We start from the raw sequence: 22,487 nt of genomic DNA on the forward strand, positions 1-22,487 counted from the left end.
AAAGACCCAACCCAAAAATGGACATCTGAAATGAACAGGTATTTCTCAAAGTAGTAGAAATAGTAAATAAACATATGAAAAAATATTCAAAATCACTGGTCATTCGAGAGATGCAAATGAAAATAACACTGAGATTCCCCCTCACCCCAGAAAGAATGGCTGCTGTCATGAAATCAACCAATAACAAATGCTGGTGGGGTTGTGGGAAAAAAGGAACCTTGCTCCACTGCTGGTAGGAGTGTAGACTGATGCAGCCACTGTGGAAATCAGTGTAGAGATACCACAAAAAACTAGGAATCCAGTCTGATTTAACCCAGCTATTCCCCTGCTGGGTATCTTCCCAAAAGAATTAAAAGAATTATACCACAGTGATATATGGGCACCCATGTTCACAACAGCACAATTTGTGATAGCTAAAACTTGGGAGCAGCCCAATTGCCCATCAACTGGAGACAGGATAAAGATGTGGTTTTTCTATAAAATGGAGTACTACTCAACCATAAAGAATGAGAAAATAGAGACATTTATCGCTAAATGGACGCACATTGAGGCCATACTCTTACATGAAATAAATAGGACACACGTGCAATTACCGAATAGTTTCCCTGGTGTGAGGAACCTAAAGTGTAAATAAGGATCAAAATGTGTAATTGGTAATGTGAAATAGGAAGAAAAGGTCTACATGGGGTAAGGGAATTGGAAGGGGAGAGGTAAGGAAAGAAGGGAAAGGAAAAAATATGAGAAAAGAAAAAAATGGAATCAAAGTCTTTGTAAATAGGGAGGAGTGGAGGAGTCGAAGGGAGGGCAGGGGAATGGGGAAAAAATAAGACATATCATGTAAAGGTACAAGTTCCCAATGATGAATTAAACTCTATACCTAATGTAACTTTGTATACCTAAAACGTACCAATAAAATTAATGAAAAAAAAATAAACTCTCCAGCTTTGAATATACTTATCTCATGTTCTTAGTATTCTCTGAAGATCTTCTTTTGTGAGTCTTTATGAGGTTTAATAAAAAAATAAGGTGAAGGTTTAATAAAAAAAATAAGGTGAAGAGTACTGTTGAGGACATCCACTGGAAAGGTAGGCTGTAATAAAAACTGTGGTATGGCTCTATCCACTTTACTCACAGGATCTAAAACTATGAAATTTCTAGCTCTTCCCCAATGTCAAAATGACCATGAAAGATTTTTTTAAATTGTTTAAGAACAAGGCAGCCAACACAACACAAAGACACCTCTGTAAAACAGAAATAAACACATCAGCAAACAACTGATTCTGAACAAAGGTGCTAAAAACATACATTAAAGAAAGTCTCTTCAACCTAGAATAGCAAAAGCCATCCTAGGCAACAGACACATGGCAGCGGGTATAACAATTCCCAATTTGAAACCATACTACAAAGCCACCGTGATAAAAACAGCATGGTACTGGCAAAGAAACAGACCTGAGGATCAGTGGAACAGATTGGAAGACACAAAAACAACTCCAGATGCACTCAGCTACCTCATCTTTGACAAAAGAGCTGACAGTCCCCACTGGAAGAAAGATAGCCTCTTTAATAAATGGTGTTGGAAAAATTGGATCTCAACCTGCCAAAGATTAAAACTAGACCCTTATCTGTCACCATGCACTAAATTAAAATCCAAGTGGATTAAAGATCTAAATATAAAAACAAAAACACTAAGCTTGCTGGAAGATAAGTTGGGCAGAACTCTGGGAGACATTGGCATAGGAAAAGACTTTATGAACAAATCCTCAGTAGCACGGGAAATAGCAGAAAGAATCAACAACTGTGATCTCATCTTATTAAAAAGCTTCTGCACTGCAAAAGAAACCATCAACAGAACTAGGAGACAACCTACAATATGAGAAAAACTTTTTACCAGCTGCTCCTCAGACAAAGGACTATTATCTAAAATATATAAAGAACTCAAAACAACCAGCCCCCCAAACATAAAGACCCAATTCTAAAATGGGCATCTGAAATGAACAGACATTTCTCAGACAAAGAAATAAAAGCAGCAAGTAAATACATGAAAAAATGCTCCACATCACTGGTCATTCAAGAGATGCAGATGAAAACAACACTGAGATTTCACCTCACCCCACAAAGAATGGCTGCTATCAAGAAATCACACAACGAATGTTGGTGCAGTTGTGGGGAGAAAGGAACCCTTCTCCATTGTTGATGGGAGTGCAGACTGGTGCAACCTCTATGGAAGTCAATATGGAGATACCTCAAATAACTAGGATTAGAAGTTCCATTTGACCCAGCCATCCCTCTGTTAGGTATCTTTCCAAAAGAATTAAAAGAATCATACCACAGTGATATATGCACACCCATGTTTATAGTGGCACAGTTTGTAATAGCTAAAACTTGGAAACAGCCCATCTGCCCATTAGTTGGAAACTGGGTAAAGAAGATGTGGTTTTTCTATAAAATGGAATACTACTCAGCCATAAAGAATGAGAAATTAGATTCATTCATAGGTAAATGGGTACATTTTGAGGATATACTCCTAAGTGAAATAAATAAGTCACACATATGCAAATACTGAATAGTTTCTCTGGTGTGAAAAACTAAAATAGTATTCAAGATCCTAATGGGACACTTAGCAATGTGAAATAGGAAGAAAAGGACCAAAGGTGTAGGGACAGTGAGAAGGATAGGGAAAAGGGAATAAGGGAAAAGGAAAATAATATGAGAAAATGTAAAAATGGAATTAAGGTGTTTGAAGGTGGGGAGGGGAGGAGAGGGTGAAGGGAGGGTGGGGACAAGGGGAAAAAATGAGAACCAAGACCTGGCATGGAAAGGTACAAGATTCCAGTAATGAATGTAACTGTACTGTCTACCTAGAATGTACCAATAAATTCAATTTAAAATTAATAAAAATAAAAAAAGAAAGTCTCTTCAACAAACAATGCTGGAAAAACTAGACATTCACATGTAGATTAAAACTGGACCCATATGGCTCACTTATACAAAAATCAACTCAAAATGGATCAAAGACCCTAATGTAAGACCTAAAACTTTGAAAGTACCAGAAGATAAAAAATAGAAAAAACTCTAAGAAAATCAACAAGCAAATCAAAAATAAACAAGTTACCTGAATAACCACTTCTTGGAAAATAAAAGGTACAAATGGCCAATAGGTATGGAAAAACACTCAACATGTCTAGCCATCAGGAAAATGCAAATCAAAACTGCACTGAAGGCCAGGGATTTAGCTCTGTGGTTCCACCACCTGCAAGGACCCAAGTTCAATCTCTGGTACAAAAAAAAGAAAAAAAACTGCATTGAGACTCTACCTCATCTCAATTAGAATGGCTATTATCAAAAAAAAAAAGAAAAAAACCAGAGGATGTGGAAAAAAAGGAACTTATACACTGCTTATGACAATTCAATTAATATAGACACCATGGAAAACAACAAGGAGCTGTTTCAAAAAAATGAAAAATAGAACTATCATAGGATCCACCTATACCATTCCTAGGTATTTATCTAAAGTAAATGAAGTCAGAACACTAGAGATACTTGCATAATATTATTCTGCCATAAAGAATGAAATTATGTCAGTTATAGGAAAATGGGTAGAACTAGAAGACCTGTCAAATGAGGTATGTCAGGTACAGAAAGATAAATATGTTTTCTTTGGGGAGGGTCACCTGAAAGTGGGAGAAAAACTCACTTTTAGAGAAGGGGAAAGAGGAAGAAAGGAGAGGGAAAGAGCAGACAGAAGGGAAGGTAAACACGGTCAAAGCATGATTTATGCATGTAAGCAAACATCACAGACTCATTTATTTATAAAATTCAGGTAGCAATAATTATAATTTTTAAAACTTTTAAAGGCATCAGAACAAAAATTGTAACTGCATAGTAAGTCAACAGACTAAAAACTTTTCATGGCCATGAAAAGAAATCTATTCAATTGTATTAAACTTGTAAGTCTCTTGGAGATAATGCTTTTGCTGCTTTTATTTAAGGCAGTATTAACACACACATTTAAGGACAGAAATAAGAGGTACAGTTTCTGGATCTTCATTCTTCATTGATTCTTTCCCTTTATCGTTTTAACCTGTATCTTAGGAGGTTTTATTTAGCAGATGGTTGCTCTTTTTGTTGTTGCTCTTCTTCTTTTTTTGTGGTACCGGGGACTGAACTCAGGACCTCACGCTTGCTAGGCAGGTGGCCGCACCACTGAACTAAATCTCTGGCCCCACTTTTGTTTTTCAAGGTACTGGGGATTGAACACGTGGGTGTTCTACCACTACATTATACTCCCAGTTCTTTTTACTTTTTATTTGGAGACAAGGCCTAAGTTGCCAGGCTGAAATCAAAATTGCAATCCTACTGCCTCAGCCTCCTGAGTAGCTGGGGTTACAGGTGTATGCCACCACACCCAGCTTATATTTTGGAATTTTAATACACTTGGAAATATATGATGCTTGTTTCCTTTGCTGAAAATAAAAAGAAGTAATAGAGTATGTCTGTGACATGGTACAATAAAATGAATACCTACAGACTATAAAGTCTGTTTCAGAACCTCCACAAAGCCAATATCCCCAGTAAACAAATGTGAGAAGCTTCATTCTGTAAAGAAAACCACAATCATGGCGCATGCTTGTAATCCCAGCACTTGGGAGGCTGAGGCAGGAGGATTGCTGTGAGTTCAATACCAGCCAAGGCTACATAGTGAGTTCCAGGTCAGTCTCAACTATATAGTGAGACCCTGTCTCAAAAAACCAAAAAAAAAAGAAAGAAAGAAAGAAAAATTATAAGCAAAGAGAAATTAAAAATTATTTCCTTTGCCAAATGTGATTTATTCAGCTTATATTACCCCAAGCAATAACAAAAGGAAAAACAATTAACTTCATAGTGGAGAATTAAAGGCAATACATTAACTAAAGAAATGAAATTAAATTTGGTGATAAAGGACAAATTAGTATCAGGTGTTAATGCACAAAGACTGCCCCCATTAACACTATCACAAAAAATCAGTAGACAAAGTAAAACACAACACAACAAAAAGTAAAGCATAATATCAATCTACTCCTCAAAAGACACCAGGTTTATTTCCCATGACTTGTAAAGGAACTGCTCGTAAACTTTAGTTAGCATTCTAGAGAATGAGTCTCTTCTACTCATTCTTTCTTCAGAACTTTCTAAATTATTCTGGGCAATGAATGTAAACTTTTAAAATGTGCATCTTATTAACTTATTAATGCTTCTTAATCTCATTTAATTAACTTATAAATCTCATTAATTCTGTGTATTAACTTATTAACTGTGTTGATGGTGCATCCAGATGAAATGTGAGCATATTTTACTTCTTCAGTAACATCTAAAGGCCAACCACATACTCAAAGGCTGTCAACATCTTCCCATTCTGTTTTGTGAAAAAGAAAAGTACCACAGAGGTCACTGAGTGTGCAGCACTTTTGATTAGGTACTATTAGTGGTGAACTTGCTCTTAAAATGTAATTTTCCTCATTTCTAAATCAAAAATAAGTACTTTACAGAGCAGTAAAGCTAAAATAAGATGTGTATATACAATCCCCAACATGAAGGAAATTTTAAAAACAAACAAAAAGTCCTGCTATAACAGGTGATGCCTACATGTAGTTTTTGCTTTCTTACCTCATTATCAATTGTTCACCTATTATTGCTTGGTCAAATGGGCATCTCATACTGTACATAAGATCCATAGATTTATGAGCAAAATACTAGTTCTGGATAAAATGTCAGGACCATTCTATTAGGAAAGTGCTCTTACATTGAATTTTTTAAAAACGCAAATTTTGAAGAAAAACATCACATGAACTTATTTGAAACTTCATTTAAGAATTTCTGTTCACCAAATATTAACAGCATTGGAAGATAACACAGAGTCAAAATATAGCTATTTGAAAACCCAGATAGCCCAAAAGAAAAAAAGAACTGCCAAGAGGCTGAGATTTCAATATAGACTTCACCAAAAGACATTTAAATGACAAATATACATATAACCAATACTGATTACAATTAAATTTACAGCCAGCAAATATTGTTACATACTCGCCAGAAAGGTAAACAGTCTAAAATAAAAATATAAAAAACAAGCTAAGAATTACATATATGTCAAGTGATCGAAATTGTCAAACTCTGTTAAGTTGGTAGAGTCACTTTGGAAGACGGCTCAGTGGGCTATATTTAATAAAATGCCATAAACCATCAATTCTACTCCTAGGCAGAGAGAGTGCCCCAAAACAGTCTAAAAGAATACTTTAGCAGTAGTAGCAGGTGGAACAGAAAAACTGTAGTTGCCACTAGGAAGAATGGAGGGGTTACCAATATGATAAAAAAGCTCAGTGAAGGAGTATTCTGAGCCATCACCAATCCTCTCTTTCTTAAGCTAGGCAGTAGTTAGTTACATGGTGTTCCTTTGTGGTAATTCATTCATCTGTATAGTTTTGATGTTTCTCCTGATGTTATTTTTCTCAATAAAATAAAATTCATTAAAAGATAGTAGAAAAGAACAGAAATTTGAGATGTGTTATATGTATGTACCAACTCCCTACAATGAATGAATCATTACATACTGCAGATTTGTACTAATAAAAATTTTTAAAAGTGCAGAAAGAAAAACAATAAAAGGGTACTAGGAAAAACTTTAGGATAATCAAATATGTTAATTACATTGAATGTGGTTCTGGTTTCATGGATATGTACAAAAGAGAAGAAGTACACACTTGAAATACACACAGTATATGCCTATTCTACCTCAATAAAGTTGTAAAAAATGTAGGATATATCTAAAGCTGTGGTTGAAAAGGAAAACATACACTCTCAAACAGGTAAAATAAAAAGAGACTAAGAGTTTATTAGCTAATTATGTTTCAGTAGTTTAGAAAAGAGAAATGTAATAAAAACGAAAGTAGAAGAAAAAATTCAAGTAAAAGAACAACACGTAGAGTTACTGAAATGAATATACAGCAGAATTTAAACAGCCTCACCAGCACCCCAACTGGGGACTGAATCTAGGGCCTCACACAGAGCTACATTCTGAACTCTTTTTTACTGTAAGTCTTGCTAGTTGCCCACGCTGGGCTCAAACTCACAATCCCCCTGTCTCAGCCTCCCCATACCTGGGATTACAGATGGTGCCATCACATCTTGATAAAGCTTAGTTCTTTTAACAGACTAAAGAAACTAAAAGAGCTCTGATAAATTTAATAAGGAAAATTCATACATCAAGTATATATACTTCATAACTGTAACATATGTACACAGAATGCATCATTGAGTGATTCTGCCACTGTGCAAACATCAGTGCCTACTATACAAACCCAAATGTACAGTGCACTTCACACCTAGGTTACATGTTATAGCCGCCTTTTTGTATGAACTTCACCAAAGACCAAAATGTCATCAAACCGTAGTATGCTATAAAGCTACAGCAATCAGTGTAGACTTCAACGACATGAATAAATGATATGTAAAACTAAATCAGAACTCTTAAAAAAGAACCAATTGTTTCAGACACATAAATGACAGAGATTGTAGAAAAAAAGACACCTTTTCTAACAAAAGCTGCTGGGCAATGGGGTATCTGTCAAAAAATGCTACTGTACCCTCTCCTTATACCACCTAATAAATCATTTTCAGAGGTAAAATATCTAAATATAAAGGCAAAGTATAAAGCATTCCAAGTTTGTTATAGGGAATTCTTTTTTTAAAGTTACACAACAGTATTAAAATATAATATTCATAAATTAGACTACATGAAAAAAAATTCTACTCATCAAAAATGAAATCAGTAGAGTAAAAAGAGAACCAACAAGTGGAAAAACTAATTCCCACACATATGACCAAGAACTTTTAAGAAGAGTAGAAAAAAGACACTCAAGGAGGGAAGTAAGAGACTTGTATAGCCACTTCATACAGGAGGTATATGTTTAATAATCATTAAGAAAGCTCAGCCTAATTAGAAACTAGAGAAATATATAACAAAATAACACCCGATAGGCAAAACTCAACAGTACCAATGAAGACATGAAACAACTGAACTCTCACGATCTGGAGTACAAATTATTATCTACCTAGGGAAACTGGCTGTTGCAGAGACATGATACTGCCCTACACCGTGCATACACTTACAGAGCCACTGCACATGCATACGATAGTAACACACGAGGATATAGCAGCATTGGTCGCAGTACTGAAACCCAGGAACAAGGGGTCAGAGGCGTCATATTCTAGAGTAGATAATGAGGGATGAGACACTTTCTGTGTGCTACCACATTATAGTCTTTATGTCCACTATAACCAACAGTATAAAATGCTAAATAACTTATATTGATGCCATATACATGAGGTATTTTACATTTATACATCTTACAAAATATGCAAAATTTATTTTAAAAATAAAAACTTACAGAGAAACATAAAGATTAGACTATACACACCATGTGTGTACTTAAAGCTCATCTTTAAAAAGATGACCATTTCCCCCTTCCAAAATTAATCTATAATGCCCCATCAATATTTCTGGGATGGGGCTTTATCTCAGTGGTGCTGTGCCTGCCTCTATGGTGCGCAAGGTCCTGAGTTCAATCCCCAGTATCCCACCAAAAAAATTTTTTTCAACACATTTTAAGGAAAGGGATCAAAACAAAAAATTCTAAAATGCAACTGGTAGAAATGAATGAAATTAGCCAAAAAAACATCTGAATTATGAGAGCAGCAGGGGTAGCTATCATTACCTGCCATAAATGTATAAGATTTTAACAATAAAGATCAGGGGCCCAGGATGTAGCTCAGTGGTGCCACACCTGTCTAGCAAGCATAAGGTCCTGAGTTCAATCCCTAGTACTCCAAACAAACAAACAAAAAACCTTAAATATCAAGAAACTGTGATACAAACACTATGTGTAGATGAATCCATACAAGAAGTATTTGTATTGTTAAAAGCAACAGAAAGGCCAGTATATACCCAACCATATGAGAATGACATTAAATGTGAATGGATTGAACACAATCAATAGGCAAATGTTGGGCCTGACAGGCATAGATAGGGAAGACATAAAATATGTGTCCACAAAGTAAAAGGCCCAGGTTTCAAATTCCTGCACCCCACCACAAAAAGCAGCTATTAAAGTGGGATAATGGAGTCAGGTGTGATGGTGCATGCCTGTAATTCCAGCACTCGGGAAGGTGAGGCAGGAGAATCGCTGAGTTTGAGACCAGCCTGGGCTACATAGTGAATTCCAGGTCAGTCTCAACTACACAGTGAGACTCTATCTCAAAAAAACAAAACAACAAAAACAAAAACAAAAAATAAATAAAATGGGATAATGTTGGAAAGGTAGTGTGGAATAGGAGGCCCTGACTCTCCATTCATGGATACACTGAATAAACATCTACTCGGGTGTAAAGTACCTGTGAGAATACTTCTGAGAGTGTCACAGATGAAGAGATGAAGCAAGAGACTTCTAAACACCAGGCAACTAAAAAAACTAAGCACATCAAATGAATAGGGAAAGCTAAGGCAGGCTCAGACATGAATCCTGCCTGAGACAATGTATCATATAATTGGGAGAGAATCCCTGACACCCAGCATCACCCTGAAGACAGGAGTGGGACAACAAATACAGCACCCTAACTCTAAAGATCCCTGTGGTTTGAATCTCAGCTCTCATGGGGGGAGGGAGGGGGCCACAAGAGAACACCACAAGGCATACAAAAGTCTCAAGACCACAGAACAAAACGGTTGTTTTCTAGGGCATGCAAGTACTTCCACATGCTTCACAGCCTGGGCCAGGGCAGAGAAAGGGTTAAAACACAACAGTTTAGTTTCTGTCTGGAAGGAATTTGCCAACACACTGTGCCAATTAATGCTGATGACAGCTGAGTTTCTATCTAGCCAAAATCAATGGGTTATTGGAATCCACAAACTACAAACTTTCCCTCGACTGGGAGCTCAGCACTTTCCAAGCCAGCTCCTCCAGCTCATCCCAGTGATAACTTCTGGTCTATTAGTTCTTCCTGAAAGGAGTTCATCCCGGCACTGAGTGTTGCAACTTTTAACATCTTTTAACATTTTCCATTCAAAAGACTGCATGCTAAACTTCCAAGCTCTGGGAGCACAGAAGACTGGGCATGTGTAAATCTCCCTATATTAGAAATAAATGGTTTTCAATGGATATGCAAGCTCTTCCGTGAGCTGCAACCACCAGCAGTAGCACAGAAAAGAATTACAAGCACAGATTCCTGTGTACTCCTGGAAGAGGTTTACCATACACCCTTCCAGTGGCTCCACCAGAGTCTGGATTCTAGCTATTTTGTACGATGGACGCAACGTAGCAAACAGCAGACCTCCTGCAGCCTGAGCACAGCTGTTACAATGGCCATTATCAAAAAACTGGAAAATACCAGGTATTCCAAAGAACACGGGTATGGAAAAAAGAGAACCTAGCACACTGTTGGTGTGAATTTAAAGTTAGTACAATACAGCCTTTGGGAGTGTAATGTTAAGATTGTTCAAAGAACTAAAACTAGAACTACCATAGGATCCAGCGACCCTAAATAAGGGGATGTAACCAAAGGGGATGAGATCTGAATGTTGAAGAGATGGCTGCATTCTCAGCTCACTGTAGCACTATTCACAGTAGCGAAGATATGGAAATAGCTGAGGAGCCTCTTACAGAAGGGTATTCCAGATTCCTCCAGCCTCAGGGCATCCAGCAGTTCTTTAGACCTCACACAGCAGGCTGTTAAGCTGGAGAGGACCAGGGACTAAAATATTCACTAGACCCTCCGAGAGACCACCGTACAGCAGTGGTGGACAGTTCTGAAAGATGGAAGGGTAGGCTGTGGATACTTTACCCTGCAAAGTCTCCAGGAGTAAAAGTAAAGTCTCTTAACCAGAAGACATCCTAGACAAAAGCAGGAGAGACACTGACACAAATTTCTTGCAAGGGGTAAAGTGATATCCTTCTACTTTCTGATCTTATGAAATGTTCACAACAGAAAACAAATGCTTTTTAAAATGCCATCCAATACTTGGAGAAAAAAAATAACAAAACACAGTGTTTGAAACACAGAATCAGGAATGAGTAACTGATAATGTTGTGGAAAGGGGAAATTGGCCTTATAGAATTCTGGCAAGAAGCTGAAATTTTGGGAATTTATGCTAAGACCGAGGAAACACTACAGAAACAGGACTCTGGGTTTGAGACCCTGCTTCTCGTACATTTAGAAAGCTCCAGGGACAATGCTTGGGGTGAAGGGAACTCTAAAAACCACGCAGGAACCCCACAAGGGAGTCGGGATTCTCCCAAGGATCTTCTTGCACCACGCAATCTGGGGAAGGGTGGGGGGCAGAGAGGCTTCCAGCAAGGACAGAGGTCACTGAGCAGGGAAGGGACAGGGACCCGGGTGTCGAAGGTACCGAGAACGAGCTGCCCAGAGATGTCTCACCGCGCAGGGAAGGGACAGGGGCCCAGGTGTCACCCGCAGCCAAAGGCACGGAGGCCGAACTTTCCAGAGAGGTCACCGTGCAGGAAGACGACAGGGGGCCGGTTCCCACTTGCAGCCCAGGGCACCGAGGCCCAGGTGTAGAGAGGCCACCCCGCAGGGAGGGGACAGGGGCCCGGGTGTCTCCCCGGCCTAAGGCACCGAGGCCGAGCTGTCCTGAGAGGTCATCACGCAGGGAGGGGTCGGGGGCCAGGTTTCACCCCTAGCCAAGGACACCGAGGCCGAGCTGTCCACAGCAGACTGGGACCTGCAGACTCCGGAGCGGACCTCGGAGAGGCCTGGTCCCGCACAGCTGGTTCCCAAGATTCCAAGCAGCCGGCCTCCTCGTCCTGGAACTCCGGACCGCAAGCTCACCATTTCTGGGGTCGCCAGCGTCCTCCTTGCGACTCTTCCACCTCTGCAAGTAACAGCACGACAAAGGTTGCTGCAGGGACACCTGGGACACCTGGCACACCCAGGACACCCGAGCAGAGTAGAAGGAACCTGGACGCGGATCCCAAGATTGGCGGGCTCCACACAAAGGCCCGCGAGACTGTGAAAGCCCGCCCCGTCCGCTCTGGCTATGTGCCTGATTGGGCAGGCCTCACCTCGGAACCTCTGATTGGATAGCCTTCAGACCACACCCCCTCGCCCCAGAATAACAGTGGGCGACACCAAGCCTTTGCCGAATGCGAGAAGGTTGGCAGGTTTGGGGGTGCAGCTTTTTTTTTTCCTTTTTGAAGCGGAAGTTGAGCCCAGGGGCTTTGGCTGCCCCGGTTTTAAAGCAGGACCTCCTGCAAGTGTGGGAACCTAGCTCAGCAGCGGGACCTTTGCATTTAACCTTGTGTATAAGATCGACTGTATCAATTCATGAATTATATGTGTTGACTATATTAATCTATTATTGACTATTGATTAGGATAATTACAATTATTTTTAAATTCAATAAACTTTTCTGATTCCTGATCTGCTCAGGAAGCCGCTTGAACTTTGAAATGATAGGCAATTCCCTAGGGCACTGACATCCAATGAAAATAAAATGTGAAACACAGGTGTAATTTAATTTCACATTAAAAGAGGTAAAATTTTTGTAATAACTTAATGCAGCACACCCAAAATATTATTATATGTGATCAGTATAAATTTATTAATGAAGTATAGAGTCCACCAAAAAATGTATACACACTTCATCAGTTTGCCATACTGATGTCTGAAAGCTGAAGGCCACCACTTTGAGCACTCTTGTAATTGTAGAGGCCAAAAGTAATTTGTATTAATCTCGTGATGGATCAATAAATTCAGTATTAAAATATTTATACAATTTTCCCTTTTCCTAAATTGTATTTTTTGGGCAGACTCTGTATGTATGCACTAAATCTTTAAAACTATTTTAAGCTTCCAGCACATCTCACACATTTCCAGCTTAGAGTGCTGTGTCTCCTCTGATCTCAGTGAAGTGAAGCTCCTCCCTTTTATGCCAGAGAAGAGGGTAACCCATTTCCTACCAATATACATAGCTCTTCAGGTCTAAGGAGGCAGAGTCAGTGCCCCTATAGATCAGGGAAAGGACTACTGCCTCCCATCTGCTGCTGCGTTCAAGACCATCCCTCTTCCAGAGCTCAAATGGCTAAAAAAGGAAGATGAGCCCAGGAGGAGAAAGAAAGTCCTTGTGTTCAGACCTGTCCACAGCCTTGAACTCCAGAGTCTACAAACTTATTTTGTAATTTGGCCTTGCCATAGTGTGGATGTCTTATTTCCTCCTCTATACATACATTTCTGTTTAACTCAGCACCATCTAACAAGGCTCCCAAAATTAAATTAAGGGAAAAGGAAATCTGTACCTATATGGAACCTAATATTTTCCAGATAATTTGCAATCTACATGTCCTTGAATCCCGGCATCCTGGGCATACTAGTTATCTATTACTGGATAATAAGCTGTCCCAACTTTTATTGCCTCATGAATGGGCTGGTCAATAATTTAGGTGAACTGGCTGTAAACGGAGGCACTTTTGTTTCACTTTCCCTTGATGTCTCATACTCTAGTAGGCTAATACAGGTTTGTACTCATGGACACAACAGAGTTCTGAAAGAACAAGCATAGGCACTCAAGATCTTTCCAGCTTAGGTATCAAACTAATATGTCTCACAGAGCTTTATATGGGCCATAGCAAATAAGGTCAGTCCAGAATCTAGGTCTGGGGAAGAGATTCTGCATCTCAATGGGAATAGCAGTAAGACACACTGACAAAGTCAAGGATACAGGAAAGAAGGAATGCTGGCATGCTTTCATTCAGCAGCATTCTGCCTTTCCCTGTAGATGAAGTTTACGTAACTGTTTCAAGTCAAAGAACTTGTCTACAGCCTCACAATTAAGCAGCTGGGATAAGACTCAGGATCAACTCTGCCTGACTCCAAAGACCAAACATCCACAACTCAAATTCCTAAAAAGCAACTTATTTTGTGCTTTTAGGTCTTAGACAGTGACACCTACTGAAAAAGCAGGATTTGTGTCCATCTAGTACTCTTCACCATTGGGAATGATATCCTTTAAAAGAATGTTTCTGAAGATATAGGAAGGACTTAGAATAATCTTGGGAAATGGCTGATAACTGAATTTAAGAAACTGAGGACCAAAAATGTATTTTTCATTTTCCATCATAGAAGAAATTTGAAACTATGTGTAATGGATCCCACAGGCATGAAAATTATTTTCATTCTTTTTGGCATTTGCAGGCTACTTATCATTTTCAACACAAACAAAACCAAATTACTGTGCCTGAAACATCTTCCTCTGAAAATGACATGAAGAGATTTGGAGTATCTGCTGAGAACACTTTTTCCTGCTGAAATTTAGCCACACAGGTAAGTACATCTTGAAGGTAGCTGTTCTTAGATGATTTTAGCCAAGCAAAGTTGTTTTCTAATACCCAAAACTGAGATGCTACAATGGGGTAAATCTCCATTACATATATGGACATCATGCATGGATAATGAATCCCAAAGCCTAAACTGATGATTCCAATCCCTGGATCCACATTAAAATATTCTGGAAAGGCTTGGAAAATCTTCCAATCCTAAATTTCAACTTATCTATAAAATCAGAAACCTTGTCCAGGACCCAGGCAACAGAACTGTTTAAAGGTCTCCAGGTTGATGCAATGTGAGGCCAAACCCAAACACCACTGCTTTAAGTGAGCATCTTTTGTTTGACTACTTCCAAATAGTCTCTTAAATGAATGTTTTTTAAAAAGCTGCTTTCCAGTCTTATCTGTATTATATACTTACTATCTTTTGGCAGACCAAACCTCTACTACTAATTTTGTTCCTGACTGAACTCAGTTCCACAAGAGTCCTACCATCTTCAGAGTTTTGTGGAAGGTATCCTAGTCTTGGTGAACATCATGGTGGGAAAACACTTTGCTGGAAAAAAATTGCATCATAAAAGCAAAACTATACTACATACCAAATTAAGATAAAAACTGAAAGATCTACAGAGTTACCCAAGGATCAGGACATGAATAAATACCTCAAAATATTAAATCCATCTAATGAGGTCTTAAGTCAACATGTCCCAATTTAAAGCAGAACAAAACTTCAATGTTATTCCAGGTACTGAGTTAGGATTTTTGTGCCAATATTTAATGTTTAAATTTTTATTGATGAATAACATACATATAGAAATGCACAGACAAGGCATTCGTGTAGAGTGCAATACTGTAAATATTACAAAGTGAACACCTTTACATAACCAGGAAATGGAGCAGCTAACATCATTGATCAACTTTAACTTCTTGTTATTATTTTGTTTGTTTTTTAAGACAGGATCTCATTACGTAGCTCAGGCTGGCCTTGAACTCACTATGCAGTCAAGGCTGGCCTCAAACTTCTGGCAATCTTCCTGCTTCAGCCTCCCAAGTGCTGGAATTACAGACATGCACTACCACATCTGGCCAATTTTGACTTTTTAAACAAATGTTTTATTACAGAAAATGTTAAAAGTACATAAAATAAACCAAATAAGAGACCTGTCACTCAGCTTCAATAATTACTAATCATGTGCTATTTTTTTTCTCTAACATTTCAACTTATTCACTATCTCCAAAACTTAATTTTTAAAGCTCTTCTTTTTGTGAGCCCAGAAGTACACATGTATATTGAAAGGCATAAATTGTAACTATATCATTTTAACAAATACACCTATATAATCTTCACTACTTTTATGAATACTTTCATCTTCTCTAGAAAATTATCTTGTGTTCCTTTCTGGCATCATTTTGTGCTGACAGATGAGAGTTACTGTTCTGATTTTTTTTTCACCATAGGTTCATTTGCTTAAATCACACAATATATATTATTTTTTGTGCAGCCACTTCACTCAGTACAAAGTATGTGAGATTCACACAGGCTAGGTACTTCAGTGGTTTGTACCTTTGTATTGCTGAATAGTATTCTTTTTTTCTTTTTCTTTCTTTCTTTCTTTTCTTTTTTTTTTTTTTAACCAGGGATCAAACTCAAGACCTTGAACTTGCGAGGCAGGTGGTGGCACCAGTAAGCTAAATCCCCAGCTTAAATAGTATTCTATTGTATGGATACATTACAATTTCTTCATCCATTTTACTGTTGAAAGACATCTGGGTTATTTCCTAGTTTGGTCATTATAACTAAAGACTCTGTTTCTTATTTAATTCCATCTGTCACTGTGTAAAATACCTGAGAAAAGTAATCTACAGGAGGAAATATTTATTTTGGCTCATGGTTTTAGGAGTTTCAGTCGTGATCAGCTGGCTGTGTTGCTTTGACCCTGAGCAGAGGATCATGGTCATAGGAGCATGTAACAGAGGTAGCTGCTCACTTCATGGTGGCCAAAAAACAAAGAGAGAAAGAAGGAGTCAAGGTATAGACCCAAGGCTACCCTCCAGTGACTCACACTGCTCAGCTAGATCCCACCTCCTGTCACATACCAAGCACAAACAGCCCCTCCACCCAGACTTGACTCATTCATCTCCCATGTCATTGTTCTTAGACTGTGGGGCACAGTGGACACGAGGGAAGCCAATCTAGTACAAAGGCCTCTCCCAGACCCGACACAGCAGAAATTGATGATATGATTTAACATAAGCACTAGGAACAATGGCAGAGCAAGGAAGAAGTGATTTCAGAGTTTAATACATAAGTGATATTTGCCTTTCAAAAAATCTCAAATTCTGTTAATACAGAAAGAAGTACACATTGAATATGATCCTACTACTTCTCAAAAACAGAACAAAAAAAAACTATCTTGTCACTTTAAACATATACACAAATAAATTATGGTTTTCACTTTGGATTACTCTATAAAACACTGCGTGATGTTAAAAAGCATCAGTTACTCAGTAATTTCTCATGTGAATCCTGTAGTGTTTGTGTATGTAAGTATATAATTTTTAAAAACAATTTCCTGGGCCAGGGATTTAGCTCAGTGGTGCCACCACCTGCCTTTCAAGTGCAAAGATCTGAGTTCAATTCCCAGTACCAAAACAAACAAACAAACAAACAAACAATTTCCTACCAAAGACATTTTTTATGGTGTTGAGACGGAACCCAGGGCCTCACGCCTGCTAGGGAAGTACTTTACTGTGAGCCACACCTTCAATTCGAAGATGTTTTATTAAGCAGAAATTAATTAAAATCATTTAAGATTATCATTAGGAATTTTATTTATTTATTTGTTTGTTTGTTTACTTTTAGTACTGGGTACTGAACTTAGGAACTTGTGGTTGCCAGGCAAGCTCAGCACCACTGAGCTAAGTCCCCAGTTCCAATCATGAGATATTTTCAAACTAGACAATTCTCTTTCAAAAACAAGGTAGGCTAAGAAGTGTATTTTTCTAAATATTGTTGATAAAATATAGCAGAAGTACAAGGATTATGAATTCTGGCTGTGGGAATAGCTCAGTGGTACAGTACATGCCTAGAAAGCAAAAGGCCCTTGGGTCCCAACCCAGTACTTAAATAAAAAAATCCATAGAAAACTAAAAAGGAAAATAAAAATAAATAAAAAATCCATAGAAAACTAAAAAGGAAAATAAAAATAAAAGTCAAATACGAGGAATCTATTGGATTAAACTGGAACCTAAAGGAAATGGGTAGCTTCCTAGTAAATATACCTATTAACAAAAAGAAATTAAAAAGGAAAGTATAAATAGACCAACTGGCACAAAAAAGCTTGGAAGATGCTTAGAGCTCTCCCATTGGAAAAGATCTGAGTGTTTGTTGACTTAATGAAGTCTGATTTCATGTAAAATGATCAAGATAGAGAAAAAAAGAGAGGTGACTTCAGTTCATTCTATCTTCTAATGTGAAATCTTGATACAGTGAAGACATTTTATCTAATGTAGGATGGCAGTGTTTATACAGCAGACATTATTTTGTGCATCATTAGAAAGATTCTGCTAATTAAACTATAGGGAAAGAAAAAGTATAGCTGATGACTTTACCTCCCCCATAAAAGCCACAAAATATATTTTTAACAAATTCTGCCTTTAGCAAAAATGATGTATTTAGACTTAGGTAATGTTGCCAAATTTATACACCTACTATTCAACTTCCTGTAGTTTCTACTACTTTAACACTGTAAGGAAAATCAATCATTAAAACGTCAAGAAAACCAAGTAATAGGATGCAACTGGCCCTTTGCCCTCTAGCTCAAGAATGACTATATATGGCACCCTCCCCAACTTTTTCCAAGACTGTCCCAGCATTTCTCCTGTTTGTGTGTCAAGACTTCCCTCCAGAAACAAATTGCAGCTAGTATGTTATAAAGATGAGTGGTCACAACCTCGATGAAGGGTTGCTGCTGTAAAATGAACTTTGCTAAATCATTACCCAAGAAAGAGACAAACACAGCAAATGCTCTCTTCTCAGCCCTCTGGAGCACAGGAGGCTTTACCTTCAGACTTCCCTACCTTCTCCTCCTTTGTGGCTCTCTTCATCAGGAAGCTGCCAGGATGTCTCCAGGGCCAATCCCAAGGAGGAATAAAAGGCTCGGTCCTCACTATGGACACTGATGACCACGAGGAATCAGTACACTGGAGCCCCTAGAGAAGGAGACTCTGGAGCTCAACACAGGGCAGTCCCTCGCACTGTTTAACAGGTTGTGCCTAGATATCATAACTTTGGGCATGAAAACAGAAATAGAGCCCACCATGCCTTGATCTGAATGGGTAGTGCTATAGATTGAAAAGTTCATCCTCCAGAATTTATATGGTATAGCTGGGTATGGCAGCCCATGCCTATAACCCCGGCCCTCACAAGGTGGGGCAGGAGGATCACTGTGAGTTCAACGCCAGGCTGAACTACATAGTAAAACACTGTCTCAAAACAAAACAAAATCAGAATTCATGAGGTGCAAACCTCACCCCCAAAGTGATATTCTAATGGAAACTTTGGGAAGTGATTGTGTTTTAAGGGCTCTGCTATTAAGAACACATTCATAAATAATGGATCAATAGGGTATTAAGGGAGTGGGTTTGTTATAAAAGTAAGCTTTCTCTGGCACAATTTGTCTCACCACTGTAGGGCTCTTCAGATAGTCCCTACTAGCAAGTAGATCCTCAACAGAGGCAGTCCTCAACCTTGGACTTTCTAGTATCCAGAATTGTAAAAATACACTTACTTACCTCATTAATTATTTAGTCTCAAGTCCTCAGCTATAGCCACAAAAAACAAATGATAAAGATAACCAGAACCAAAGTAGATGGCCAAAAGACAAAAGTCAATTAATGACTTACATATCCACAATAAATGAATAAGTTGATTTTTTAATTTTTGGATTTTTGAGACAAGGTCTTGCTTTGTGGCACAGGCTGGCCTCAAACTCACTGCAATCTTCCTGCCTTTGCCTCCCAAACACTGGGATTACAGGCATGCACCAATATGCCTGGCTAAAACTTTTAAGAAGACAGACTCTTGGAGATAGGAAAGAGAATCAAGAGAAGGGGGAAAAAAGAGGAAGTAAAGGGACTGAAAATATATGTTGTATACATGCACTGATTTCCCAGAATGAACATCACTATTCTGCAATATAAACATGCAGTGGTTCTTAAAATGTTTTGGAGGTATAGCTCAATGATAGACTGGCTGGGATGCAGAAGGCCTAGGGTTCAGTACCTGTCCCACATGGTGGGGGGGGGATGGAAAAGAGAGAAGGAGGGAGGTGAGGGGAAAGAGGGCTGTTTTGAAAGAGGGAGGGATCTATCCTAGGCATTGAAGTGCTGAAATCTAACCAAATACAGAGTGCCAAAATCAAACCAATGCCCACCACTTTGAGCTCCTCCTGTAATTGTAGAGGTTAACTTGTATTAATCTCATGATGTCTCCATAAATTCAGTATTAAAGTATTTATTCAAGTTTTTATTTTCCTGATGTGTACATTTTGGGGTGGATTCTATATATACAAATATGCATTCAGAAAACTTTGAAGCCTGGGTAAAAGAAAGCAAAAGAAATATAAATACAGACATACTCTCTGCTTAGAAGCAGTGTGCTAGTTGATTGATTGTGTTCACTTGAGTAAGAGCAGCTCAACTAGATTGACTCAGCAATTCCACACCCTAGGGTGTGGAAGAACCCGAGGGTGGCTCCTTGCCTGGATGGTATAAAGGGGAAATGAAGGACGGATCCACTTCTGCTTCTTCAGAGGATCTCCAGTCTTTGACTTCACCTTGGAAGTCACTTCCTGGCTTCCAGTGCAGTCTCTTCAGCTTCCAGTGCAGATCCTTCTGCCTTCCATCGCAGACCCATTGCCCTCCTGATACAGACTTGCACAGGATACTTCAGGGAGCCCCAGACCATCCACTGAATCCTTTGGTCTCTAGTATGCAGGCAGACCCTATGCACTCTTCTACATCTGACTCTGTAGTTGGCCCCTGTAAGCCAATCTTGTAAATTCATTTGTACATCCTGTGTTATTATCTGTTTCTCTAGCAAACACTGATTGATTCAAGCAGTACAGTCATTATTGTTACTATGATAATTCCTCTAACTTGAGCTATAGATCCAGCAGAATCCTAATCAAATTCCCACCAAAGATGCCAACTATCAGTTAGGGTTCAGTAGAGAAATAGCTAAGATAGAGATAGATAGATGACAGATAGATAGATAGATAGATAGATAGATAGATAGATAGATAGATAGGTATTTACAAGGTAGGCTTACAATTGCTGCCTGCAGAGTCAGGGGTAGAAGAGATAAAAGGCATGTCTGTGCACTGGAGAGCTGGAGGACCCAGTCAAAAGTCAAAGGCATTCTCCAGCTGGCTATCTTCCTGAAAAAAGTAAAAGCATCATACCACAGCCATCTATGAATATCCATGTATGAGTGGCACAGTTTGTAATAACTAAATGATGGAAACAGCTCAAATGCCCATCAACAAAAGAATGGATAAAAAAGATGTGTTTTTTTTATATAATGGAGTACTACTCAGCCACAAAGAGAGACAAAAGCGGCATTTATAGCTAAATAGATGCACTCAAGTGAAATAAATCAGAAACATGTTACTACATTGTTTCTGGTGTGAGAAACAGAAAGGATAAATAAGGACTAAAATGTGTAACAGATAATATGAAATAGGAATAAAATGTTCAAAAGAAAGGGAAACTGAAGGGGGAGGGGAAAAAGAAAAAGTGAGAAAAGAAGGAAAAGTAGAAACAAAGCTCTGTAAATAAAGAAGGGAGGAAAGTGAAAGGGAGAAGGGGTTGGGAAAAAAGAGGAATCCAAGATATACCATGTACAGGTACAAATTCCCTTTGATGAATGTGATCATTATATTTATTTAAATTGTACCAATAAAATTTATTGTAAAATAAAGAAAAAAATAAACATAGCTGAGAAAAAAGTCAAAGGCTTGGAGCTCACTTCAGAGTCTACACAGAGAGCCCTACAGGTCTGCATTGGAAGGCTTAAGAGTCTTCCCTGGAAGCCTGAAGATGGATGTCCAAAGGCAACAGCAAAGACTGGAGCTCCTTAGAAGCAGAAGCAAGACTTCCTTCTTCCTTCCCTTTTTATCCCATCCAGGCTATAACCATTGGTCCATGCCACCTACACCCAGGGGTTGGGTCTTTCATCTTCAGTAAGTCAGTCATCCAGACACACCCAGAACTGTGCTAAACCAATCTGTCAGGCATTTCTTATTCAAAAATGACATCACAACTATCACACCAACATACTGTTTCTAAAAGTAGAATATATGGTATACGATTGAAAAAGATGAATTCAAGAACCTACACTGAGCACTTACTATAAAGCTCAGTTTAGGCTGGGCATGGTGGCACAAACCGGTAATCCCAGCACTCAGGAGGCTGAGGCAGGAGGATCACTGTGAGTTCAAGACCAGCCTGGGCTACACAGTGAGTTCCAGGTCAGTCTCAACTACATAGTGAGACCCTATCTCAAAAAAACAACAACAAAAAAAGCTCAGTTTAGTGTGGTACTGGGGACAGAACAGATGAGTAGATACATGGAGCAGAATTCAGAGCCCAAGATAGGCCCAAATAAATATGATCAACCGACTTTGTCAAAGGGACAAAGGCCACTTAATGGAAATAGATAACTGTGGAAAAAGTGAACCATATGGAATCCTTCGGGGGAAAAATGCATGGGCACAAATTATATAGCTAACTCAAAATGTCACTGAAGATAGTTCATTAATTGAAATGCAAAATTTGAAAAGTTATGGAAGAAAATCTACATAGCTTTATGTTCTTATAAAAAGAGATATTCAGTGTGACCTCCACAACATGGCTAAGCAGTGAAGGCAAGCAGCTCAGCTTCCTCAGGACAAAGTATCTTGAGTCTGGAGGACAGTGGTTTGGACAGGAACCAGAGTGAGGGGAAGGACACAGGAACCTTGAGGGAACTGACAGAGGAGAAGAAAATAGAATTAAGATAGAATATAGAAGAGGTGGCTCACACCTCATAAGAGAAACCACAGTGCTGCAGATGATTGG

At 38.7% G+C, this 22,487-nt stretch overlaps 1 protein-coding gene across 1 annotated transcript in view; it reads right to left on the reverse strand.

Moving 5' to 3' along the window:
- Positions 1–22,487, reverse strand: part of Znf721 (zinc finger protein 721) — a 62,205-nt gene that overhangs the window by 19,915 nt on the left and 19,803 nt on the right. The window contains exon 4 of the mRNA XM_010641623.2: positions 11,875–11,917. Coding sequence (XP_010639925.2) covers positions 11,875–11,917 — 43 coding nt within the window. The remainder of the gene's footprint in view (positions 1–11,874; positions 11,918–22,487) is intronic.

The sequence above is a fragment of the Fukomys damarensis genome, unplaced genomic scaffold (genome assembly GCF_012274545.1).
Source record: "Fukomys damarensis isolate Sample0158 unplaced genomic scaffold, DMR_v1.0_HiC HiC_scaffold_35, whole genome shotgun sequence".
In the NCBI taxonomy this organism is placed as follows: domain Eukaryota; kingdom Metazoa; phylum Chordata; class Mammalia; order Rodentia; family Bathyergidae; genus Fukomys; species Fukomys damarensis.